Source organism: Arvicola amphibius, chromosome 2 (genome assembly GCF_903992535.2).
Source record: "Arvicola amphibius chromosome 2, mArvAmp1.2, whole genome shotgun sequence".
NCBI classification, from domain to species: Eukaryota; Metazoa; Chordata; class Mammalia; order Rodentia; family Cricetidae; genus Arvicola; species Arvicola amphibius.
In genome coordinates this window covers 21,669,887-21,689,340 of record NC_052048.2, presented here as the reverse complement: position 1 = coordinate 21,689,340, position 19,454 = coordinate 21,669,887, and the positions used below count along the sequence as shown (strand labels likewise).

The window sequence follows — 19,454 nt, the reverse complement described above, 5'->3', positions numbered from 1 at the left end:
GTCTGTCTCTTAGATGAAGGGAACTGGGGTCCTGAAGAGGAGAGGAGAAAGGATATGGACAAATTTCTTATTACCTGTGTTCACCACAGGGAAGGTGGCTTTCTGATGAACAGCCACTTAACTGTTCTTTGTTCCCATCGGGGACCAAGGCAAAGATGCTGGCTTAGAGGGCAAAAGGGACTTAGATGAGGTCTCCTGCCCATGGTGCCTTCAGGAAGGAAGACGCAGATCATCTCTGGAATTTTCACTGCTAGCAATCCTATAGAAGGAGGCCACCCCGGGCCTATCCGGTAGTCCAGACCGGAAGGACAGAATGCGCTGTGAAGTTTGCTCCTGCCTGCAGTTGTCTCCACGGGAGTGTTGGGGCAGAAGAGTGCTAACTTGGGTTTGAGGGCAGTATGGAGCTGAGGCAGCAATAGCCCCGGCCCAGGTCATCCTTCCTCTCTGTCCCCTCTTTGTAGCTGGAAGGCCAGTGCACAGCTCTCCACAATGACAAACATGAAACCAAGGCTGAGAACACCAAGCTGAGACTCACTAACCAGGAGCTGGCCCGCGAGTTGGAGCGCACCTCGCGAGAACTCCAGGAGGCGCAGCAGCAGCTGGAGAGCCTGCAGAGAGAGGCCTGTGAGCTGCAGCAGGAGAAAGAGATGTGAGGCCTGCCCACCACCCTAACCCCCACCCCTCCCCCACCCCACCCCCACACTGCCGGCTGCTCTGTTCTGGGCTGGGGACCAGTATCTTTCTTTCCAAAAACCTGTTCCTTGGCCTGTGTGCTAGGTGGAGACTTAGGATCCTTATTCCCTGAGGTTCCATCCTCTTCCTCCTCTTCTCTCCTTCCTTTCTTCAACAGAGTCTCACTACAGAGCACAGATTGGCCTTGACCTTATCATGCTCCTGCCTCAGCTTCTTAAGTAATTCCTAGGTATGTCAAGGTGACAACCAGGGTTTGTCTTCAAGGCCCTGGTCTCCAGAAATGTGTTATCAGATAGAGAGATCCCCTATTCTACCCACACATAAGGAGGCAGACTGAGCAAAGACTGAAAGAGCAGAGGGCCCTTGATGCCCATGGCAGGCTAGAGACCAGGAGCCTCAGGTGAATGGGAGTGGGGAGGCTTCTGAGGTCAGCTGACAATGTGAGTGGTATGTGAATCATGACTGGAACCATGACTCAATCCCTAGCCACTTTTTTTTCTAGCAATGTTTCTCTGAGAAGACTGTCTGAGCCCACAAGGGAACCCCAGAGCTCTCAAAGTTTGGCTTCCTGTTCACTGTCCTTAGCACCCCGCCATTGGGAAGCTAGACTGAGGCAGAGCCATGCCTGAGAGCAAATCAAGGGGCTCTTGGTCTACAGCTGGAGGGGCTGATGCCAAAGCAGCCTTCACCTTTGAGGACATTCGATTTTTGAGAGCAAAGGACTCTGAGACCAGGCGAAGGGACTCTCTTATCTATTTGGCCACTTGTTTATCTACATACTCATGGATACCCTCCCCTGATAAGTGACCATACCAAATTATTCCATGTTAGGTACCTTGGGCCTTCAACATGCCCCACCAAGGTCAGGAATTGGACCTCCTCTCTTTCGATCACACCATGTCCTTACAGGGCTGGTGGACTGTCAGTCTGACTGAAGGGGCAAGCAAGGTGAAGCCCCAGATGTGAACTGTGACACGTGCCCTTCTCACACTCCAGAGGATAATAAGCCTTCCGGACACACCCATTCCCAGCTGAGAGCAGCACCCACCTCGCTCGCTCACTCCTCACTTCTTCACCCATCGACACATCCATCCTGCCAGGGGTCACTGTGTGCTTGAAAGGCATCAAGGGTTCTGATTTCAGGGCATGGGGATGATAGGCTGACCAGCATTAAGGCTCTGCACATCCTAAGTGCCTTTGTTCAGAATGAAAGCCCTCACTTTATCTGAGTGCCGGCAAGATTCTGGGACGTGAAGTACATCCAAAATGCCCCCACGGTTCTGCTTCCGTGTAGAGTCAGAGCCATTTGTGATGGACTGTCTGAATGAGAGGGACAAAATGTGTGTGGCCTGAGAATGTCATCCTAGTATCTCAAATTGTAAGATAAAGAAATGACTCCCAAGAAGCTGACTTAGAACAAAACCCCGTCCCCCATGTCAGGGCTTTGGATTGCTAGTCAGGGGCACCATGCAAACAGGCTGAGTCAGTTCTTCCTGTCTGAGAGCAGGGTGCCAAGGCATAGGCACCTAATTATGACAGAATTGGGGATTCGGGCACTTCAAATCCAACCAAGCTCTCAAAACTGTAAACATCGGAAGGTAGAAACATTAAGACAGTAAAGGGAGATAAACACTTGTGTGGAGCGAGCATCCCAGCCCAGCACAGAGTTGGAAGCCTTCACACATCTCTTCTTCCTTAAAGAAGCCGGAGATGCGATCTCTGAAAAGATGGGGTCAAGGGCATGAGGAGGAACGAGAATCAGGAAGCACATGTTCAGGAGCCAGGAGTACGGTACGGATACGGTGGATCCAGGAGAGCCTTCCCGCCCTGAGAAGTCGGGAAGAGTGCAAGAGCTTGGATTGGTTTTCTGAAGAACAGAGACTCAGACCAACACTAGTGACAGCACCATAAAGCTCCCAGTCAGAAAGATCGCAGGCTCAGAGAAGCCACAGTCAGCTAAGATTAAGGCAGGGTCTAAACCTCCTTCTCCCAGTGTTCCTGGGTGTCTTATGGTGCTGTATTGCTTCAGAACTGCTGGGACGGGAGAAGGAGGAGTCAGGGAGTGAGCAGACTCGACAATTTATCAGCAAGCATTGCAAATGGACAAAATTAATTTTCCCATGCTCTGAAAACATTGAAGGTAGGAAAACTAGATTTGGGGATGAGATAGAGGGGAAAAAAACCTTTCAAGCAGTGAGATAACACAAAAATGAAGGCCAGCCAAAAAAAAGTACCTCTGAGCTGATTTTTAATTAACTTTTATCTTGAAGATACAGTTTAAGACAAGATACAAAAGAATGACTCCCCAAGAGTTTGTCTCCTCCCATGACCCTTTTCTCCTGTGGATCCTGGAGTCTGTTATGCATGTGTAAATACATTCTCATTTACACGCACACACACAAGCACACAATACACATAAATGCATGTGTGTATGTACATGCACATAAATGCACATGTGTATGTACATGCACACACTCATACACATGTACATGCATGCATACACATAAGCACACATGTACAAACACACACACACACACTCATACACACACACAAACGCTTTCCTTTAGAGACTGGCAGCCATCCAGACATACAGGTCTGTTTTGCCTTTTTCACTTAACAACATATTTTGTAGAATGTTCCATAGCTCATCTCTTTCCTAAAAACAAAACCAACATCAGCTCTCTGTGGGAAATTACCAACTTCCCACCAAGGACTGTAACAAAAGGCAGCTGGTCCTCTCTGTCCCAGTCTGCTATCACCCAGGGAGAGGTGACCTCTAGTTCAGAGGGATTAAAAGATTAGTCAATCAAATATCTGAGAGCCACTGTTTAATGATGTCCCTTGGTTAACACACAAAAGCTGTATAGCTGGATATATCTATATGTGTGCATGTATGTGTATACCAATCACCATAGATATGTGTTCACTTGATAGACAGATGAGCATGTATTTGCATAGACATGCTCTCTCTCTCTCTCTCTCTCTCTCTCTCTCTCTCTCTCTCTCTCTCTCTCTCTCTCTCTCTCTCTCTCTCTGTGTGTGTGTGTGTGTGTGTGTGTGTGTGTGTGTGTCTGCTGGCGCTGTACACAGAGGCAAAGAAGACCTAAATAGCATTTGTCAACTGCTTTCTCAGTCAAACACTGACAACACAGACCTTGGCTCTGCAGTGAGTTCCTGCCCTCAGCAGGGGACAACTTCTCTGCTGTCCCTGCTAGGCAGGGGTAGGAGCTGGGGAGGAGTGCCTGAGCTGGGCATAGGCCTCTTTAGCAGCTGGGACCCAGACAGGAGCAGGCAGGAATGTATGTGTTGTGCTAACCAGAGCAGAGTCCCAGACAGGGGCTCAGGGACCTGGTTTGTATAATGGGAAATACACTGTTTTCCCTTAAGTTGAAATTAAATATAATTGGTAATAAAATGTGAGGAATTCACATCTCTGCAGGAGCCGGCAGAGTTGTGTTGCTTAATTAGGATTGTCTGAGGTGAACTTAGAATTTGATTCAGTCTGTTATGGTTGTCAAGTGACTTTGTAATTGTTCTGTAAAGAAGAAGAAAGGAAAGACACAGATGACGCTTAGAGCTGAAGTTATCAGGCACTTGGTGGGAGGGTCCCCAGGTGGACATTCGAGAGGTGGCAGAGGGGTGACTGTCCCTACAGCCCAGTGAGCACAGTCAGATGGGAAGTGACAAGTTGATCAGGCTGCTGGGTGCTTTCTGCCAGAGAACCACACTGCTGTGGACACAGGAACCCTGGGGCCTTGGTGCTGAGATGGCAGAGATGCTTGGATACTGTGCGGAGATTCAGAGCCCAGGAGCAAGATGAGATACAGCTGCCCACTTCCGTCATCCCTCTCCCTCCCTCCCCATCTCCCTTCCTTCCCTCCCTTCCTCACCTCCCTTCTTCTCTCTCTGAAATGCTGCTGCTTGCTTGTACAATAGTAGCTGATCCCCCTCCTCCCTTCCCCACTGCCTCCGCTCACCTGGCGGTGTCTCCCTCCTCCTCAGGGAAGTGTACCGAGTGACCGAGAGTCTGCAGCGGGAGAAGTCAGGCCTCCTGAAGCAGTTGGATTTCCTAAGGTGGGTCTGTCAGGGGCTTCTTCCATGCCTGTACTCTGGAACAGCACTGATACCAAATGGAGTGGTACTTTCTCATTGGGACCACCAGCCCAAAAATAATAACACAGAGACTTATTATTAGTTATAAAAGCTCAGCCTTAGCTTCGGCTTGTTTTGAACTAGTTCCTAGAACTTATATTAATCCATATTTTAAAATCTACATTCTGCCACAAGGCCCATTACCCTATCTCTGTACTGCCCATTCTGCTTCCTCCACGTCTGCCTACTGACCCCCTTTCTTTTTCCCAGAGTTCTCTCTCTTTGACCAGAAGTCTCACCTATACGCTCCTGCCTAGCCACTGGTCTTTCGACTTTTTGTTACACCGATTACAGTAATACATTTTCACACAGTGTACGAATATCCCACAACAACCAAGAGTGCCCACCTTTCCCCCAGTCACCAGCATATGGGTTGGACTGCTGAGTGCTGCCCATTAGGGATATGTCCTTGTCTCCTCGCATGCCCACCTTCCTCTATGGTCCATTCCTCTTTGTGTCAGGCTCTGCCTCATGCTTGGTGTCCCTATGGGACAGTGCATAATCCTTGGTTGAGAAGGACTAGATCTGCATGTGCAGTTACTCTATGGCAAGTATACAGTCTCACCTCCAACAGAAGCATTGCGTCTGTCAGGACATGGTGAATTCTGGAGCCAACCAAGAGCATCTTGGTGTTAGAGAAATGAAATCCATGTCTGGCTGACTCTTCCCTCAGTCCTGGAATGAGTAAATGAATCACACATAGGGCCAAGAAAGGAGTTTCCTCAGATTCTAAAACCCATCGCAATAAACTCAAAGTTCACTAACCTAGAAAATGTTCACTAACCTAGAAAATGTTCACTCTCAAGAAAAGCAAAGCCAGAAGGGGGAAGTTAGGGATTTGTCTAGGTTTTCTATAGGCTGCGCCTGCCACCTGCTGATGGCTTCCTGGGGAAAAGTGATGACAGAAGGCTTTGGGTCCCGTTTTTGAAAGTGCAAGTGGCTCGGCCTCACTTCTAGGTAGGCATGAGACGCCTTGTGTCCGCTTTCGTGACAGCAAGGTGAGGCCAGGGTCTGCTGTCTTGAGTGGTGAGGGATTCAAAAAGCCACTTGTGTTTGAGATGCGCTCTACTTAGGAGATGAGCCAGCCCCCACCTCCGCCCTGTCCCTCCCCCAGAAGGCCATGTTCTATCCCACTAGAGACAAGGCCTTTGTTCTCAGGAGGCTTTAGGAAGAGAGTAAGATGCATAAGTACATTGTTTTGTTCGTTTTTTTAACTTGTTTTCTTCATTCTATTGTACTTAGAAAAATGTAAAGGAGGAATATACCATAGACCAGAGAGAATGAATAGGAAGAAATGGGGCATGGCATTCTACAGATGTCCAGGAGTCTTTCTCTTAGAAATCAGCATTTATGAGACTTTGACACACATGTCTGAAACCTATCACAATTAAGTACTATCACAATTAATTAATTAATTAATTAAGTGCTATCACAATTAAGCAAAGATGAAGGAGGGGACATGACAGATTTCTCCATCCATGAAATCACCAAGAATTCAGGAGAGAGACTGTGGGAGGGTGGAGTAAGGATAAAATGGGGGGGGGGGGCAGTGGGCCATGGGGTGGTAGTGAGACAAGGACCGTGGCTGGAGTGTGAGACACGACCTCCTTAACCTCTGCTCCTGTTCCTGCATAGAATGTATAAACTAAACAGAAAACAGCACTGCGTACTTCGCCAGGAAGGGTCGAGCTTGAAGGCCTACTAAACCCTCATTCAGGTCGCTAGCTCACCACTCAGCGAGCATGAGCCTTCTTCAGGCACGGGCAGCTCACTTTGCCATCGTTGGGGCTTACCTTCCATGCCCCTTCCCAGACTCGTTCCAAAGGCCTGGCTGTCACTGAACACAATAAGACACACTGCCAGTGTTTCCTTTAAGAAGGATGGCATTGCAGGTCCCTTATCTTGGTTCTCACTCCTTGGGACAGCCTGAAATCTGACCCTGCAGGGTACAGCGCACTTAGCAAAGTGCTAGGCTCGCAGTCACAGTGAGCAGATCCCTGCATTATGCTCATTAGTGTCTGACTGCTCCTAAGCCTGCTCGTCCCCTCCACAAGTGAGGACTGGTTCGCGGCCACCAGCACAAATAGATGCAGAATCACAGGCCTGATATGAGGGAGGGGGCCCTCCCTCTTGCCCTCCTCCCTCTTGCATCAATGCAAGAGCCTTGCAGTTATTTGTGACTAGTTTGCCTCACAAACAGCCCACATCCTGAGTGTGTTCACTCACCCACTCTGAACTTTCACTAACCCTTCAGGAACTCTCCACTTTCTACCCTCCTACTTGGTCTCCTGCTTCAGGAATTGCCTGGATGAGTTCACTTGGGCTTGCTCCCCGTGGCCAGCACCCATGTCTCTGACTCTGTGGATGTGTTGTGAGCTCCCAGTGCTCCTAGCTAAGGCTATCCCCACGTCATCCTTGTTCCCGACTAGTGTTCTCAAATGGATCCATCCTCTCCTGGTCTGTGGGCTTTCACACTGACTGCCCATCTTCCAGTGATCCAGTCTGGCTTTCTCCCCAACAGTTCCACCCAAACTGTCCGTGCCCACATCACCAATGACTTCCACTTTTTCAAAAATATCAGTCCATTCTCAGGGCTGCTCCTTTGTCTCTGACAGTCTCTTCTCAGCAGAGCTTCGGAGGGGAGCATGACCTCCCCTGTCAGATATCCCACCCAACCCCACCAAAATGCCATAATTTCCTGCCTGGTTTGAAGTGATGATCAAAGCCTTTACTGTGGCCCAGGAGGCTGTGATTTGTCAAGTCTCGAGCCACCCATTGTTCCCCAACCTCATCTCTATGTGCTCCCTGTTGTCCCTCCCTCCCATTTCTCCCACACATGAATTTATCACAGCCTTTGTCCTGCTCAACCCTCTGCCCAAATACTCTTTCCCCAGATACCCGCCCAGCTCTTCCCCCCTCCCTAGGGGGGATGCTGCCTCATCAGATGCTGCCTCATCAGCCAGGGCTTCCCTGACCATTTGGGTTGAAAGGCTTGGCACTCTCTGCTTCTTCTTTCCCACATCCCCACTTTAGTTTCCTAGTAGCGCTCACTCCCAACCTCACACAAGCTTCCTGAGTCTAGAACTTGGTGGCTGTTCACTCCTGCATCCTTGATGCTAAACTAAGTGGTAAGTAACTCATTCCACCCAAGTTCACAAATGGATGAATTGGGCAAAGGAAGAGCCCCTGGAAGGGGGACACGCCATCCTGCCCCAAAGTGATGGAGGCTGAGTGTTCCTCAAGGGCAGTGTATATCGCAAGAGCACTCGGTCTTATCCCCTGCCTCTGAGCTGATTTGCACATGAACTCCCCTCTGTCCATAGCCACAACCCCATATCGGGCTTTCTCCTGCAGCCATCTGGCTGGCTAATGGGAAGCCACTGTCAACCGCAGACTCCATGTTGAATAGTTTTCCCTTACTATCCACAGGGAAAGGAACAAGCATCTCCGGGACGAACGGGACATGAGTTTTCAGGTAATTGGTTCACTCACACTGTCTTGGGGGTGGGGTAGAGTTAGACAAGGCCCAGGGACAACCTGACCCAACATGCCACAACTGATCAAGACTGATCCTTATGGCATGTTGGGTCCTTTCTATATGGACAGGATGGAAGTATAAGATATTATGCAAGCAATAAAAAGGTAACCACACATCAATTTTCCATGAAGGGAAATGCCTTCTTCTTGGCACAATCAGACTCAAATGTTTGGAAGAGCCACGTGTTTCTTGGAGGCAAAAGTGACGGTTCCATCTGTGAGATGGCACAGTTGAAATGTCATTATCACCTGAAGTGAAAGGCTCAGTTTGTTCTTTCATTTAAATTTTTATCTCCTGATGAAAATCTCAGACTTTGCACTGTCGGAGAGCAAATTTACAGTGCACACATTAGCTGTTTACACAGTTGGTCTCACATACATTTCCATCTCTTCTCCATACCTGAGCACAGTGCTCCTCCCTCTCCGGAATGGTGTGACACCCACAGGGCTTTACAATGGGGCACGCCGAAGAGACCTTAGAATACTGCACCTCCTTCTCCACCTCCCTTTTAGGACAGGAGACACTCCTCATTGTGAGATTCTCCTGCCGTGAACTTGTGTGTCCTTGGAGAAGGAATTGGTTACCTTTGCCCATGATCCCAACTCTCACTGCAGGAAGGGGAGTTCCTGTCCTCATTTTCCCAGGTTGTAAGGATATTTGAGGAAAAAGACTGTCTCAGCGAGAGGGTGGTGTGTACTGAGGCCTTGGCTGAGCCCATAAGGTCAGCCTCTGAGGGCTGGTGTGCCTTGCCTCGGGTCCTGCCTGGCTTACGCTGCTGTCCTGAGGGTCCTTGTCATTCCACTTCCTCGTTGACATCACAGGCCAGCGGGCGACTGTCTCAGCTGCCCACCCGTGTGTACTGTCAGAGCAAGACTTAAGCCTACACTTGTTGGTCTGATAATGATAATGTTTATAATTGTTTTGGAAGAAATATTATCTTTTTAAAACTCCCAACCAAATGCCTTCCTAAACCCTTCACCTCATTTCCCTTCACCTGCCCAACTCATTTTGTTTTGAAAGAGACGGGGTGGAGGGAAGAACACCAGGAGGAAATCAGAGAACAGGGGTAAAGCTCAATTGATGCAAAATAGTCATTAAAGATTTGCCTGGAATCATTAAAGTCATGCCCTCAGGGGTGCTGGGGGCTCAGCAGTTCCTCCTCTCATTATGAGTCCACAGAAGGAAGCCTGGGTCGGCTGATTAAGGTAGAACTTGCCCTGTGATCTGACTGTGATCTGACTCCACGTGTCTCCTGGAGGAAGCCTGTCTCAGGTTCTGAGCCCTGCTCCTCTAAGGTTCTGTGTTACAGATATCTGGGCAGTGCATCCACATCCAGCCTGCTTCCACAAATGACTGCAGAGGTCTTGGGCTAGTGAGGGTGTGGTGGACAGAGCCCTGAGCTAGCTGCCCCTTTGGGTGGCTCCCAATCTCAATACCTCATGGGCTTTGGTGGGAAAGGGAGATTAGAGCCACAAGGAAGAATGTGGCTTAAAATACCAGGAGCTTTTGGACTGTACAAATTTTCCTATGTAGTAAATATCTTTGTCTTCTTTTTTGATCTCTTGCAAATTATCATCCAAGAAGAATAACCCCAAAGGCCCCAGGCACTCCACTCTGTATTCCCTCCTCTAAGTGGATTTCTGGAAAGGAGATGGGGAATCCTAGTTGTGGTGTGTGGCAGTGGGTGACTGAACTGGATGGGGGGGGGGGTGGTCAGGAAGCCTGCCCTGCTTCTCCCATTTAGAGTCCTGTCTAGAGCCTTCCCTCATTTCTGCTCAAGCATCAAGATGAATCCACAGGCGTGGATCTCAGGGCATTTTGTGTTTCTGCAGAAAGATAAAGCGGCCAAGGCAAACACAGCTGCTTCCAAGGCAAGCAGGAAGCAGAGATCTGGCTCTGTGATCGGCAAATATGTGGACGGCAGGGAAGTTCTGGGGAGGTAAGTCATCACCCACCATTCCTCCTTCCTCCGTTCTGTCATTTCACACCTTTTGGGAGCTGCCTCTGGGCCCACATCTACTGGTCTTTGAGGCGTGGCCCTACGAGGGAGGCCGTGAATCCTGGAGGACATGGTCCTCTCTGTTGTGACATCCAAACGGGAGGGAGACCGTTCAGAGCAAACCTGTAGGATGGACGCCATCTCTGAGGCTATCCTGCCCTGCTGTGAGCCTGCAGACAGCCGTTGATGGGAACTGCAGACCAGCTGAGAAAGGAAGGAAGGAAGAAGAAAAGGAGGAAGAAGAGAAGGTGACCAAGGAGGGAGTGACTAGACACTGCGCCATTTTCTGGATCTGCTTGGTTTCTCTGGAATATAATTATACTGACTGTGAGCCGAATTAAAATGCCATATAGAGTCACCATTAGCTGAACCCCTTTAGAGACAAAATTAAGGCTTGTGATTGACAGATCATTCCAACGATTCATGTTTAACTAACTCAAAGACAACATGTCATATAGCTGTTGGAGGGCACATGAATTGCGAAAAGGGTCAGCCTGCTGCTCATTCATACAGGACAAACCAGTCACCTCCTCCTCTTTAGAGCAGGTACTCCATTCACATGGATGGATACAGAGAGGTCAAGGCAGCTTTTCTCTCCAGTGTCAGAATGAGGGAGAAGATGTGTAAAATCACAGAGACGTGCAAGCATGAACTGAAAAGATGCATAAAGTAAAAGTGACTTTGGGATGGAGATGGGCTGATCAGGGAAACCCTGGGTCAGATCATCATGAATTATCTTGCAATAGCTCAATAATGAGGAACAATCTGGAGGCCAAATTTCTACTCTTGTAATTGCTAGCCTGCTGGTTTCTCAGAACTGAATGGATTTCTAGATTGATTGATTTGACAGTCATTTGTAGATTACCTACTTTGCATCTGACATTCTTACAGGCCTTGCGACTTTCCCACTCTGTCTATCCACTAGCAAATGCTCCTTTAATAGAGAGGTGTTGAGTGGCCACTATTCGTGAGGTCCAGTGCCAGTCACTGGAGCAGAGGTTTGCGAAATAGACCCTTCCCTCTTTCATGAGCTCACAGCCAAGCGGCAGAAACAGAGAATAATCCGCTAAACATCAAAGTGTGTGCTCTGAATTCCAATATCGATTTTGGCAAAAGCAGCTACTCTCTCTACTGCTGGCAGGAAGTGTTTGGTGGCAAAACAAAAATGAGCTTAGACATGCTAAGCTGAAGCCATTACGGAATGTCAACAGCACTTGAGATGTTCCCAAATAAAACACTTTTTCCAAGAAGAGCTTCATTTTAGAGCACACTTAAATGGTTGTTTCTTTTTCTGGTAGAAAACTTTCAGGAAAATGTGTGTGTGTGTGTGTGTGTGTGTGCGTGTGTTTACGTGTGTATGTACATGTTCATGTTGCATATACAAGCAGCTAAGAATGGACAGGGATACTGTGCTGAGAACAAGATAATCAGATCATGGTCTCAATAGTGTTCAGATACAGAGGAAGATGTGCTGGAGAGAAGCCAGTTGGCTTTTATTTAAACTGTTTCATAAGTAGGGAAAAGTGTTCAAATTTCTATAAATCTTTTACTGTCTATCAAAACCAATTTGCCGCCATTGAAAGTAAAGACTGTCTTAATTTGTCCTTTGTCCTTCAGAATCATAGCTATCTTCAGAAAGTGATGGGTTCACATTGGTTTTCTTTTCCCTTCCTATTATTGACCTTAGGAAGAACAAACACCAGAAGCCAGGGTCAATGATGCTTCTCTTTGTTCGGCACTGTTACTGTGTCCCTTAATTCAGTTCCTTTCTCCATTCGTCCTTTGATCTTGTCACCTTGCAGATTCATTTGCAATCCTTTTCACACATTTATATGCATATGTGCATCTGTGTGTGTGTGCCTGTGTATGTGTTCATAGATCATGCCTGTTTCCTTTGAAATACTCTCACCTTGAACTGTTCACTAAGACAGAGAAGGATCTCAGTGTTCTGGATACCTGTGCAGATTTTGCTCCCCAAACCCTTCGAAAACACAATCTGTGCCCTATGCCCCAACTGCATAGGGTTCCTTTCTCCTATTGTCCTTTTTGCTCGCAGCACCTAAATGCTTCCAGAAGCAAGTATATACTAAAGTAAAGGCCACCTGCTTCTCCCTCTATTTTAGGAAATCAGAAAGGAAGAGGGGGATGCATGACCCAAGCCCATTTATAATGATCTGTCTCTGCGTCAGGAGACATCTGTTTTGGGTAGGAGGAGGTCCCCCACAGCGACAGTACCCGTACACTGCAGAGGGATGCTCTGTGCACAGGTGCTCTATGAGAATTCCCTACGTGGGTGCGTCCTGTATGAGTGTGCACTGTGTGGGTGCATCCTGTATGAGAGTGTGCTGTGTAGGTGTGCCCTGTGTGGGAGTGCCCTGTATGAGAGTGCCCTGCGTAGGTGTATCCTGTATGAGTGTGCACTGTGTGGGTGTGCCCTGTGTGAGAGTGCCCTGCATGAGTGCATCCTATATGAGTGTGTGCTATGTGGGTATGTCCTGTATGAGTGTGCCCTGTGTGTGTGTGTGTGTGTGTGTGTGTGTGCTACTTGGCTATCCCTCTCATGCATTCTCTTACATATGAACAGGCTAGGTGGATGGATGAGTTTTGTGATGGGGAAACAGAGGCGTGAGGGGTCGATGTCCTTCCATAAGGACATGCAGTTGAAGAGGGCATGTGGCGGGAGCAGAGCCTGGCTGCATTATTGTTCTCCTAGGGTACCTATCTCAAACCCTGTGCATCCCTTTCTTCATTCCCTTCTCCTCCATTGAAAAAACCAGGCCGTAAGAATGTATGTGTGCTGTTTGCTGCATCAATCCTCTCTTAGTCCGGTACCACACAAGGACAGGGCCTTTAGTTTTAATTGATACTTGGTAATGATATTCACCAGCATCTTCATCACTAGCAGTGGTGACAGCGGCGGCAGCGGCAGCAGCAGCAGGTGGCAGCCCTTATGAGGCTGTCAAAACCATGAGCTGAATGATGGGTCTGTTGTCGCTTCTCCTTCCCCAGAGCTTTTTCCAGTGCTGCTGGCAGGCAAGTATCTCTCCATTTCCATATTGATATTTTATCATTTTCTCCTATGTATCTTCTTCCCGTCCCCATTCTGATAGCCAGTCAGTGGAGGAGGATGAGGCCTTTGGCATCCTGAGGAGGAGAAGCTCTCTGGGCCTGAGTGCCTATCTCCTGGCAGAGGAGGAGTCTGGAACTGGGGAGCCAGGGACTGGGGTTCCACGTCGTCATGCACTCCGCAGAATCATCTCCATTGAGGAAGACCCCCTGCCTCACCTCCTGGACGGTGGCTTTGAGAAGCCACTGAGCAAATGCCCAGAAGAGGAGGAGGTCTTTGACCAGGGGGCAAAAGGGCAAAGTGTGACAGCCCCCGCCTTGGAACTCATCCCTACATCTCCCCGAGGGCAGCCTGTTGGAAAAGAAGCCCTCTACAAGGTGAGTTCCAGGCAACGCTACTGAGATCTGCCCCCTTACCTTTGAGCCCAGGAACCCCAAAGGACACTTAGGGGCTGCAGTGGGCTTTGGGATTCACCATATTCTGTGTCCCAAAGGTCTCCTTCCCTTCCTTACACCTTTTCAGCTGAGCAGCAGAGAGACTCATTGGTTTCATAACTTCCCTTGTTAACTTCTGCTCCCCAATATTTCACACGCCCTCTTTTAACTCAGATCTGAAGCATTTATTGAACACTCCCGCTGGAGTCAGTGTCTGCTAAGACCCATTACAAGCACTCATTTTGTACAGCTCTGTCGAGTGTGCCAGCCATCCTCATTCTGTTGCTCTCGGTCGGCTGAGTCTCTTCCATTCCCCAGTGACCCATGAACTCCTCCCTCCGGGTGTTTCTGCACTCCCCCCTCTCATTCAGGTTTCCCTCTGAATTCTGTAAGGAGAACAGTTCAAAGGTCATGGCACTTGCTTTCTATTCCCGAATGCTCTCCAGAAGGATGATCCCTCTTTGTCTTGTGGGACCTATGACCCTCTGCTGGTTTGTAATGTGCACTTTGAAATAGGCCATGCAGCCCTTGGCCATCACCTTCAAAACATCTCTAGAAATTCCTTGGCGGTATGCAAGGGGCACCTCCCTTGGGCAGCTCCCAGCCAATGGGTCCCTCCCTCTCCCTGTACTCCCATCCAAATAAATCCCTTTAATACGTAGGCCTACACTCACTTTGAATGGGCCCGGATGGATCAATATCAAAGTCACCAAGATGTCACCCAGTATCACAATATGTGACCAAGAGGTCTGTAAGAGATAGGCCTAGAGGGGAAGTCTATGCTCCTGTGTGCTGAGGCCTGTCTTCTCCATGGTCTGATGGATGTTGACAAGTGCTTTCCCCCCCTGCCACAAGGAAAGGTAGGAACCCAGAGGGGAGATGATGGGGCAGCCTGCTTCTCTGCTGGGTTCTTAGCCTTTGGAGCTTTGTGTTCTGTAGCTGTCTGTCTCTCACAGAGCACCCCAATGCCCCCAAGGTGCCTCACAAGGCCATACTGCCCCTTTGCTGCCACAACAGAGAGAACCTCGTATGGAAGGCTGCCCCGAGGCAGACCTCCATGAGGCATAGGTGATGCCATCTTCTGGAGAGAACCTGGTAATAGGAATCAAGGGCCATGACCTTTCAACCTGTACTTCTACTAGTAAAAGGTCAAGACTGTAAGTGGTGCTTAGAATAGAAGAACAGAAAAAAATAAGGCTACTAAAGGGACATAAATTATATTGCAATAATTTAGTAGACTGTTACATACCTGCTAAAAGAAATCACAATTCCAAAAACGTCTTTAGTGATTTGGAGGGATTTGTATTGTTATTGAATAATTATTTATCTCTCAACTCTGTTTAAATAAAACATTTTCTAATATCTATAAAGGCTGAAAATGCATATAATGTGAATAGTGGCTATCTTAGATCATAAAGAATTTTTACTTTTCTTCCTACAACTGTATATTTCCCAAACTTAAAAATTATATTATTTTAAATTTTTAAATATCTATTTTATTTGCGAATGTGTGAGGCACCTGTGTAGATGTCAAAGGACAATTTGTGGGAGTCGCTTCTCCTCTTCCACTCTGTGGGTCCCAGGGATAGAACTCAGGTTGTCAACCCTGGTGGCAGGCGCCTTTATCGCTGAGCCATCCTGTCAGCCCAGAGTATATCATTTTTGCTTGGAGGTTTTCATTTTCTGACTTGGGTTCTTGGTGTTATTGTTTCTTGTTTGTCTGTCATCTGTTTTGTGGTGTTGGGGACAGAAACTCAGGGCCCTGTAATGGGGGACAAATCCCTTATGTCTTAGGTACACCCTAACCCTTGCTTTTTAAGCATGTAGGAGGGAAAGAAAGATGACATCATATGTCCTGATGTGATAATCAGGCTTCCTGTACCTTGCCTGTCCCTCCAACCCCAAGAAGAGACAGCAGGCTGAAGGGCCTCCCTGCTCCTGTGGGTTAAGCTGCCATGTCTGGACCATTCATGGTCTCTTATGTGAGTTCTTCCCAGGGAAGGTCAGGGTAGCCATGGGACTGAAGGCCAGGCAACCCTGCAATCACAGCCACAACTACTCTCTACCACCCCCTCCATGGATGCCACATTCCCACCCCTTACCTGTTTCTGCTCTGCCACATTTTGTGTGAACAAGTAACAGTTGGAGACACCCGGACAAAAGACAGGCAGAAGCCCGTGCCCTGTGTCTTCAATGGATAAAGAATATGGGGTGCAGGGCATTGTTTTACTTTTATCTTATATTCTTGTAGTTGACTTTAAATTCTCCCCTGAAGTCTACTGTGGCTTTGTTCCGAAATTCAAGTGCTGCTCACATCAGCTGTGCTTTGTTATAGTATTTGCTCACCAGATAAGCTAATTCCCTCAAATCCACTTTTAAATCCACCCAAAAGAGCCTCCCCCTCTGACCGACCTGCGGTGCTGAGCCAAGCTTGAAGGTGAGGCACGTGGTGAGATAGTATTCTGGAAGGAATGGCTGCCTGTGGGAGGTGTCCCTAACGACCTCCTGCTCACTGTCTGTCCCAGAGAAAGTTCAGCCATCCCGGGTCACAGTCCAAGGCTGATTGATGGTAGTTCAGTCCAGGTTTGTTCTCTGGGGTTCGGTGACGGAGCGAGGTGTGGTTGCCTGTGGAGATTCCCCACTTCCTGAGTGGGAGGGTGTCCTAGCCTGGCTTCTGTTGCCACGACCAAAACACTGACCAAAACCAACTGAAAGGGAGGAAAGGGCTTATTTTATCTTATCGCTTTCAGGTCACAGTCTGTTGTTGAGGGAAGTCAGGACAGGAACTCAAGGCAGGAACTGAGGCAAATACTGTGAAGGAATTGCCGCTTTCGGGCTTTCTCTCCAGGGCTTACTTAGTTTGCTTTTGTATACGACCTAGGACCATCTTTTCAGGGGTGGTCCTATCCACAGTGGACTGGGCCCTCCCATATCAGTCATCAGTCAAGCACATGTCCCTCAGCCTTGCTTACACACCAGTCTGATGGAGGCACATCTTCAATGGTTCCTTTCTCGGATGATTCTAGACAAGAACTAACTAGCACAATGTGGAAAGTCACCACCTGGCTATCCGTGGCCGATGACCACGTGATAATTGATGTTGAAGAGATGATGCAAGGGCCATGTGCAGAGACTCAAGGGGTCCCCATTCCACCCAGAGACTATGCGGTGACTTCTCTTGGGGACACATGAACATTAACAACTATCTACTATAGACAGGGTACCTATGGCAGAGCAAATAAAGGGTTCCAGTCAATGAGAGAACTTGTAGGCTAGTTGGGGTTACTTACCAGAGCATGGGTGAAAAATTCAACAGCAGTGTTACCACCAACTAGCCTACCCCAGCAAGGATGGTGACTCCAGAACGCTGTATCACTGGATCTGCCTGCACACCTTGCAGGCAATTCCCCTCTAGAGAGAACTCCAGAGAGTCCCCTCCCCAAGACTAGTTGTCTCTATTTATGTAACCTTAAGGAGTCTGTGAATCTTGGAGCTTTCAGAGCTTTTAAAACCTCCTAAGTTTCTTGAGTCTTAGGAAGCTCCCTCCTCCCTCCAGGAGAAATGCTTCAAGTTAAAGGAAGAAGCTAAGCAATGGTACCCAACCCTGTGGAGGTTTTTTTTTCTCTCTCTCTCTCCTTTACCTTCTAAATATTATCTTCTACTTCTCTGCTGCTGTGATAAACATCATGACTTGGGGAAGAAAGGGTTTATTTAAAATTACAGCTCGTAGTCATGATGAGGAGTTGAGACAAGAACCAGGAAGCACGAACTGAAGCAGAGGCCTTTGAAGAATGCTGCTTACTGCCTTGCTTCCCATCACTTGATCAGCCTGCTCTCTTGTAGCACCCAAAACCACCTGTTCAGGGAGGGGGCACCATTCACAATGTACTGAGCCCTCCCACTAGATGCTAAAAGAGCCTTCAGCAAAATACAACATCCCTTCATGATAAAGGTCTTGGAGAAAGCAGAGGTACAAGAAACATACCTAAATAGAATAAAGGCAATATACAGCAAGCCATCAGCCAACATCAAACTAAATAGAAACTCAACATGATCCAGCTGAAATCAGGAACAAGTCAAAGCTGTCCACTCTCTCCATATCTATTCAATATAGTTCTTGAGGTCCTAGCAAGAGCTAGCACAAAAGGAGGTCAAGGGGATACAAATCAGAAAAGAAGTCAAACTCTCAGTATTTGCCGATGATATGATAGTTTACATAAGCGATCCCAAAAATTCTATTAAGAAACTTCTACAACTCATAAACACCTTCAGTAATGTAGCAGAATACAAGATTAACTCGTAAAAATCAGTAGCCCTCCTGTACACAGATGATAAATGGGCTGAGAAAGAAATCAGAGAAACATTACCCTTCACAATAACCACAAAAAGCATAAAATTTCTTGGAGTAACTCTAACCAAACAAATAGAAGACCTGTATGACAAGAACTTTAAATCTCTGAAGAAAAACACCAGAAAATGGAAATATCTCCCATGCTCTTGGGTACATAGAATTAACATAGTGAAATGGCAATCTTACAAAAGCAATCTCCAGATTCAATGCAATGCCCATTAAAATACCAGCAAAATCCTTTACAGACCGGGTAGGTAGAATTAACATAGTAAAATGGCAATCTTAACAAAAGCAATCTCCAGATTCAATGCATTGCCGAGCAAAATTCTTCACAGACCTCGAAATAACAATACTCAACTTCATATGAAAAAGCAAAAAGCCCAGAATAGCCAAAACAATCCTGTACAATAAAGAAACTTCTGGAAGCATCACAATCCCTGACTTCAAACTCTACTACAGAGCTACAGCGCTGAAAACAGCCTGGTATTGGCATAAAAACAGACAGGAAGACCAATGGAACCAAATTGAAGACCCAGATATCAATCCACACTACTTGGAACACCTGATTTTTGACAAAGAAGCAAAAAATATAAAATGGAAAAAAGAAAGCATATTCAACAAATGGTTCTGGCATAACTTGATAGCAACATGTAAAAGAATGAAAATAGATCCATATCTATCTCCAGACACAAAACTCAAGTCCAAATGGATCAAAGACCTCAACATAAAACCAACCACACTTAACCCCATGAAAGAGAAAGTGGGAAGAACATTAAAATGCATTGGCACAGGAGACCACTTCCTAAATATAACCCCAGTAACACAGACACTGAGAGAAACAGTTAATAAATGGGACCTCCTGAAACTGAGAAGCTTCTGCAAAGTAAAGAATACACACACATACACACACACACACACACACACACACACACACACACACACACAAAACCGGCAGCCTACAGAATGGGAAAAGATCTTCACCAACCCCATGTCAGACAGAGGTCTGATCTCCAAAATATACAAAGAACTCAAGAAATTGGTCATCAAAAAACCCAAATAATCCAATAAAAAATTGGGGTACAGACCTAAACAAAGAACTCTCAACAGAGGAATCTAAAATGGCTGAAAGACACTTAAGGAAATGCTCAACATCCTTAGCAATCAGAGAAATGCAAATCAAAACAACTCTGAAATTCCATCTTACACCTGTAAGAATGGAC

At 47.3% G+C, this 19,454-nt stretch overlaps 1 protein-coding gene across 1 annotated transcript in view; it reads left to right on the top strand.

Annotated features, from left to right (window-relative positions):
• Positions 1–19,454, top strand: part of Cracr2a (calcium release activated channel regulator 2A) — a 115,011-nt gene that overhangs the window by 72,038 nt on the left and 23,519 nt on the right. Inside the window, exons 9-13 of the mRNA XM_038320374.1 lie at positions 462–649; positions 4,696–4,767; positions 8,275–8,320; positions 10,216–10,322; positions 13,493–13,826. Coding sequence (XP_038176302.1) covers positions 462–649; positions 4,696–4,767; positions 8,275–8,320; positions 10,216–10,322; positions 13,493–13,826 — 747 coding nt within the window. The remainder of the gene's footprint in view (positions 1–461; positions 650–4,695; positions 4,768–8,274; positions 8,321–10,215; positions 10,323–13,492; positions 13,827–19,454) is intronic.